Source organism: Octodon degus, unplaced genomic scaffold (genome assembly GCF_000260255.1).
Source record: "Octodon degus isolate 3935 unplaced genomic scaffold, OctDeg1.0 scaffold00016, whole genome shotgun sequence".
In the NCBI taxonomy this organism is placed as follows: Eukaryota; Metazoa; Chordata; class Mammalia; order Rodentia; family Octodontidae; genus Octodon; species Octodon degus.
In genome coordinates this window covers 4,974,881-4,981,832 of record NW_004524592.1, presented here as the reverse complement: position 1 = coordinate 4,981,832, position 6,952 = coordinate 4,974,881, and the positions used below count along the sequence as shown (strand labels likewise).

The 6,952-nt window shown below is 35.9% G+C and overlaps 1 protein-coding gene across 4 annotated transcripts in view; it reads right to left on the bottom strand.

Moving 5' to 3' along the window:
* The window catches only part of Erbb4 (erb-b2 receptor tyrosine kinase 4), a 1,229,537-nt gene that overhangs the window by 256,813 nt on the left and 965,772 nt on the right, over positions 1-6,952 (bottom strand). For all 4 annotated transcript variants that reach the window (XM_004626607.2, XM_004626604.2, XM_004626606.3 and 1 more), the window contains 2 exons: positions 4,330-4,462; positions 1,112-1,234 (listed from right to left, as the gene is read on the bottom strand). In XM_004626607.2, coding sequence (XP_004626664.1) covers positions 1,112-1,234; positions 4,330-4,462 — 256 coding nt within the window. The remainder of the gene's footprint in view (positions 1-1,111; positions 1,235-4,329; positions 4,463-6,952) is intronic.

Sequence of the window (6,952 nt, the reverse complement as noted above, 5' to 3'; positions counted from 1 at the left end):
TGTAATTTAGAAATTATCCAAGACTGAGTTATTTTAAAAATGAGTTAGTTTATGATACATTTAAAATTGGCCATTTATCTTTGTCTGTTTTATCCGTAAACATATATATTTGTCCTACACTAAATTTTATTAATGTTTCATAAGAAAAGGAAACTCTAATATCTTTTTAAGGATTTGTCCTATGGCATACAACAGAACCCTCAGCTAATCTTATTCTTTGCACTACATTTCTTGCCTTCTCGCAAGACTGTCTTTATCCCAACTTACTGAAAATAAATTTCCAAGAACTGTAGTAAAGGATGTTATAAAAAAAAAGATGAGCATTAGGATTTCTCATTCTTATTATTTACTATCAAAGTAAATGTCACCATAATTAACCTTGGGCCTGGCCTTTAGATTGGTTTTGTAAGTAAGCTAAATAAGCAAACTGGCAAAAGCCATCACTTGAGCTTTCCCTTTCAAAAAGTACCTCTTCCTGAAAATTCATAACATTATCCTTTCTTCCTATGAGGCCTGGATTTCTCATATAAAGTTAATTTTAGTTTGCACATAATGGCAATAACATCAAAATGATGAGAATTAACTAATAAATCAAATAAGTGACAAGGCAGCCAAATGGTTTCAAATGTATTTCTAGGCTATTAATGTATCAGTACATTCAAGTGGGTTCTAAAGAGACATTAGAGTTCTTATAAATATACTTATGGATTAAAAAAAGAAGAATGAATGAGGAGCAATAAATTACAATACTTGGCCCAAACGTGTGAGATTTCATGCGGCTCTGAGTAGCAGGAAGAGAAATGGGCTCTTCGGGCAGGTTGGAGAGAAATAGACATTTGTCGAAGGGAGAACAATTTTGAAAGGGGCTCAAAAGGTATTGAAAGAAAGACCTATATTTGGCTTCATACCAGCATTTCCTGTCTGCTTATCCCAGCTTGTTCAACAAAAATTAATGAATTCATTTTTGCAGCAACTTTTCAATAACATAAAGGTCCTGTCTGAATATGAAACAGAAACTCGGTTGGCTAAAATAATTGCTATGTCTATTATTGTTTTTGAAAAGCCAGAAGCAAAACTTAAATAACTGATGGTGAATGTGTGTGTTACTTACTTTATAAACGGTTCCAAAAGCACCTGAGCCAAGGACCTTTATCCTCTTTAGTTCAGTTTCTTTCAAAATACGAAGTTGAGCTTGGTTGGGTGCTGTGCCACTAGGCGTTAAGGGCTCCACCAGCTGCAAAGCAAGCAGGTAAGACTGTGTACCTGTTTATGCAATAATCAGTTGCTCTTGCTCTGCCTTTGTCCCTCTTTCCCCCTTATCTCCTCATTCTCATATATGCAAAAACACATAAATATTGTTTTTTGAATAGTATCTTTTAATATGATCTACTAGCCATCATACACACACCTTTTGCCATTCCTTCCAACTCTTTTCTATTTTCTGATTTCTTTCCTGGGTGAATTCAAATAATGAATATGCCCTACCTTGAGATGTGCTAGTCTAGGAGATATGATGATTAGAAAAACTTAAATATCTCAGTGCAGAAAAGGGAAAAGAATTTAGCCAGTACCAAGACCTCAGGACAGAGTTACTAAAACTTAAATGACCCTATGAAATGCCTGGGGTTCTTGTCACAGTACAGACTCTGGCTCTGTGGGTATGGGGTACATCTGAAATTTTGTATTTTTATGGTACTGCGGTATGATAATGGCTTCACAACACTTTTTAAGTAGCAAAACCCTAGTGCATTTTCTTTCTTTCTTTCTTTCTTTCTTTCTTTCTTTCTTTCTTTCTTTCTTTCTTTCTTTCTTTCTTTCTTTCCTTCCTTCTGTATTCAGCTTAGCCTGCCCTGGGGATGAGGCTGGAGAAGCATACGGTGCTGGGCATAGAACTGCTGTCCCCGCAATTGCCTAAGCTTGCCTAAGCAGGCACTTTAGACTGCTGAGCTATCTCACCGGCCCTAATTTTCCATTTTCAGCAAACACATTTTTCTGTAGGAATCTGAATGCTTTAACTTAAAAAAAAAAAAAAAAAAAAAAAAAAGCGCTTATTTCACGTCACAGGCCAGTGATGCAATAGTTGAAAGAAGACTGAGTTAGGGCCAGGCAGAATGGTGTTCTGACTCACAGGGCTAGAAAACAGTTCATCCCTCTGGGCTGCCTCACTTCCCATTTGAGGAAAAGGTGCAGCAATAGTCACATTTGAGGACTGCGAAAGAAAGAAATGATACTAGGTGGAAATTCTGGTTCATTATCAGGCAACTTACAGGGACTCAATCTGTTACTCTTCAAGGGCTATGATTACATCCTAGGAATATTTTTAATCAGAGCATCTACTAATATATCACACAGGTATCTCAGTACATGTCCTTTGCAAAAAGTGTTTTTTGGACTTTTATGCAAATAATAGAATAAAGTCAGTGTTAAACAAAATGATTCTGGGATAGTGTTGCAATTTTAAATTTATTCCAACAATATATCAGGCTTTGAATAAGTTGTTAGCTTGATGTAGATTTCTAGCTTTAGAATGCATGGATCTAAATTGCTTCTCTTAAAAATTCCTTGTGTGGGCTGGGCATGGTGGTACATGCCAACAATCCCAGCAGTTGACAGCTGAGGCAGGAGGAACCCTGTGAGTTTGAGCTACGAAGTGAGTTTAGGGCTACTCTGAACTATAGGGAAACCCTGTCTCAAAAAACAAAACAAAACAAAAAAAGTAGAAACAGAATCCCTGGTCTATTTAGATGGTGGTTGAAAATCCTAATTATGTAACTTTCACTAGGAGAAAGATAGGAAAATCTACAATTACTTATCCTGAAAATAGAAAATAATTTAGTGCTAAATTGTTTCTATAAAAAATAAAATCCTTCTATAAAGCCAATCAATAAGTTTAGTTAGCAAGAAAATGACAACTCCTTAGAGGATACAATATTATAAGAAGGAAGATGAAGCATCATAAATCTTCTCATAGTAAAAATATTTCCTTGCATGAGGCTAAGAGAAATAATTTCTCTTTTATTTATTCAATCACCTATATATCCATCCCAAGCTTTACTTTCTTGTCCATCTGTAGTTTCCTACCTTTTCAGAATTCTCTCACTAACTGCTCTAAGCTGCCCAGGAAGGAGAATTCCATCTGCCTGCAGCATCTTAGGGAAACTGAAAGCGCATAACACACGTGTCTTTCCCCACTTGCATTCACATGTGCTGTTTTGAAAGCAACTGAGTCGAACATTTGCAAGCATCCATTGAACATACACGTTGTTATCGTGTCTTCTTATGCATGCATTTTATTCTGTTTTGCGTGAACAAGTGTGTTTACTGGACTTCACATTCAAATTTCGAGAACTCCGTCCTCAAAATGGACATTCCTGCATGTGGTTGTAAACAAGTCTCCTAATACTTCCCCATGATTATTCTACATAGTCCCAAATTCAGGAGGAAAAGAGACACACATCAAAGTCATTATCATGTACAAAATTTATGAAAGAATATTCCCATTTGTGCTACTGTGAAGAAGAATCCAGGTTCCTGTCACACTGATAAGAGAATACAAAACCCAGGTGGTCTAATTTTCAGATCCAAATTGTTCCAAATTTTTCAGTCTGGCACAGATATTGGTGCCAGAGAACAAGATAGGTGAGGGTTGTGCAGAACCTGGTATTGTAAAGTCTTCTCTAATTGTTTTTCTTCTATATGCTCTGTAAGGAAAACTAACAGCCTGCATGATCAGTGTGGCAATATCAGAGGAATTATAATAATTTATGTGCAATTTACATATTCAAAATAACTACCATGCATAATATTAAATGCTCCTCATGAATCATGTGAGTTCTGTGCCATTACAACACTAAGCTTTATTCTGTAAGCTCAGCCTTTCACAGCTGGCATAATGAGATCATTGGCTATTGATTTAATGATCACAATTATAGTACACATTGCTTGCCTATCTGATTCCATCTTGAACCAGAAAATTTTTATCTCCTTGTGTGTTCCTACGTCTACCACTGAGATATCCTCTACCCAGCTCAGCTGCTATTGAGATCAGAATTTTCTAATGGAAATTCCCACTGGAGAAAAAAAATCCATATCCTTTCCCCAATATAGTAATCTCCACTCTACTCTCTCTCTAAAGTATAAATTTACTTTGATTGCCTTTACTATATATGCTGCTGCTTCTTCAGTTTTGTATAAATTTTAAAAAACAACACCAAACCCATTGAGAAATTGAACAGAATTTTCCTTTGAATTAGAAAACTGAGCATCAACTCAATCTCAAACTTAATGAAAATCTCTAAGTGTGTTTAAAAAAAGCAATAAGCAACTCACCTCTGTCTCTAGAAATCGTCTTAAGGCCCTTTTCTTTTTGATGCTTTTTCTCCTAGCATAAACTGCAAACGTCAGACCCACTATGACCAGGATGAAGAGCCCACCAATGACTCCAGCAGCAATCAGGGGAGTTCTGCCAACCAGAATGAAGAGGGAAAAAAAGTATGAAGGGAGAAAAGACAAAGGAAGAAAAAGACCAGCTGTTCGGGACATGGTGTGCATTTCATAAAGTTAGTCATTTAAAGGACATGCACATGGGAGGTCAGTAGGGCAGGGACAAAACCTTCCATGTGGCAAAACTGCAGCTTCCAGTTCGCTTTAATTAATACAGCACATATCTATGGATGAGCAGTCACAACATGCCATTTGATGAAAAACTGTGAACACTGGTGACTGAAATTAAAACATATGTTAAGAAACTGGTATGTGAACATTTTAAATCACTCTTATTTGGCTCTTATCCATAAATAAAGGAAAATGCATTTTAGTAAGCTTCCTTGGGTGTAATTTTATTTCAGTATTTTCTCCACACCAGACTTTCTCAACAGTGGCACTATTGACAGCTCGGGCTGGACACGAGTTAGCGGTGGACTCCACCACGCACTACAGGAGGTTTAGCAGCATCCGTGGCTCCTGCCCACTAGACTCCAGTTATACACCCATGTAGTAGGCATGACAATGTTTCTGGACATTGCCAGATAGCTACTGACATGACCCCACATGTGAACCACAGTTCTAAACATGACTGAGTAACCTAGAAACATGTGACTATCCACATCTCAGGAAAAGGGTGCAGTAAGGGAGCCAGGACTGTCCACCACACTAGTTCGAACTCAGGTAAGAACAACACTGGGGCAAGAGAAAGTGGATTGAGTCAGATTTTTCAACATGGTTAACAACAGGAGTATGGATTATATTTACAAGTATCACAAATATATGTGATACACTTCTAAATATGACATGAAAAGTTATAATCCATGCCACACTGAGTTAGGAAGAGATTAGAAATTGTATTTAAATGTTTTATAGTATATTTTAAACAAACATGTAGCTTCAAAACATTACTTTTTATGAAGCTAAATTCTCTTTGCATGAAGAGCAGTATTTGTGGTTTTCTCTGTCTCATTCTATAGTAAATCAGTACCTATAAAGTTACACTGGTCACATTTCTGAAATATATTATTTCACTTCTCATGGAAAATAATCTGAAGCAAAACACACATGTATCACCTAATTATTTGACTATGAAGTCATGATTGATACAAAAAATGAATTCTCTACAGGCTCATATTGTCTATAATATGGCATTTTATATCATATGTTCCTATATTTAGAAGAACCTATTGTATATGGCTACATTCTCATGGGAAAAAAAATTACTTACACTTTAAAAATAAACTTTAGCTGAAAGACAGAACAGAATAATGATACAGGCCAATTCTAAGCAAAAGCTTGAAATTCTAAAGAGCTGCTGAAAAAAATCTGTGTAAATCCTTCTACAAATGAAGCCAGGTCTTTTAAGGATCACGACTGTAACAGTGTCGCATGAAACTGCAGACAAACCTACCATGTAGTGCATCGTGAAGGCTGCCTCCTGACAGCTCAAAGTACTAAAGCACACTGGAATGTTACTATAATCCATCTAAGTTCTCCTAAGTAGGATATAAAAGTCGATGCTGAGGAAATTAAACTATAGCATTGACATAATCTTATCATTGTAGTGTGTTTCTGAGGGTACCAGAATTTTTAATATGGCAGTTAAATATGTATTGCAGAAAATATTTAAATTTTCAGCCAGAGGCATTATTTTCAGCTCAAGTACCAGATACACTCCTGAAAAGTTACTACTACAGACAGGCTTATATTTTTGTTTCTTTAACCCAATTTTTTTCAAGATTTATAGATTCACAGAGAAGAGTGTCTAACACTCAGTTGTCTATTTAGACCAAATTCTAAGCGTTTATTGCTTATTTATTTTGTAAAAGAATAGGTAGTATGAATTTATGAAAATGTACCTCCATGTCAACATCACTACACATTTAAAAGATGCTCTATCTTGGTTTTGTACTGTTTTTTAAAGGATAGTCTCCAATAGAACAGCACAAGACCTTTAATCTTTTAATCCTATTCTGGTGGAGATTAATTATCATGTAATTACTATTGAAATTGGTAATGATGATTGAAATAGAATATTTAAAAATAGATTTTGAAACTTTCAGTGAACACTTATTTTCAAGTTTTCTACAAATGTTCCTGGGTTTGCTCTGAAGTCTTTCTTCTTGTCTGTTCTTACCACTGTGCAAATGTGGCAGAGACACAAATAATTGGAATCGCTGAAGAATTACACCTTTTATCATTTTTGCACCCAAAAGTTGTACATGGCAAGTGGACATGCAATCCGACTCTGGAATGATTTCTGACTTGGACAAATGAGTGATATACTCATTTGGAATAACTTGGTAAGTCTGAATATCCATCAGTATCATTGAGACTAGGGCTGAGGAGATATCTCAGAGGTCTAACCAAGTGCCTAGTATCAGTTAAGATGAATATTTGATGTCATAGGAAGACTAGGACTTTACTTGGCAAGATTGGATTACAAAATAAAGATATTAAAGTGAGT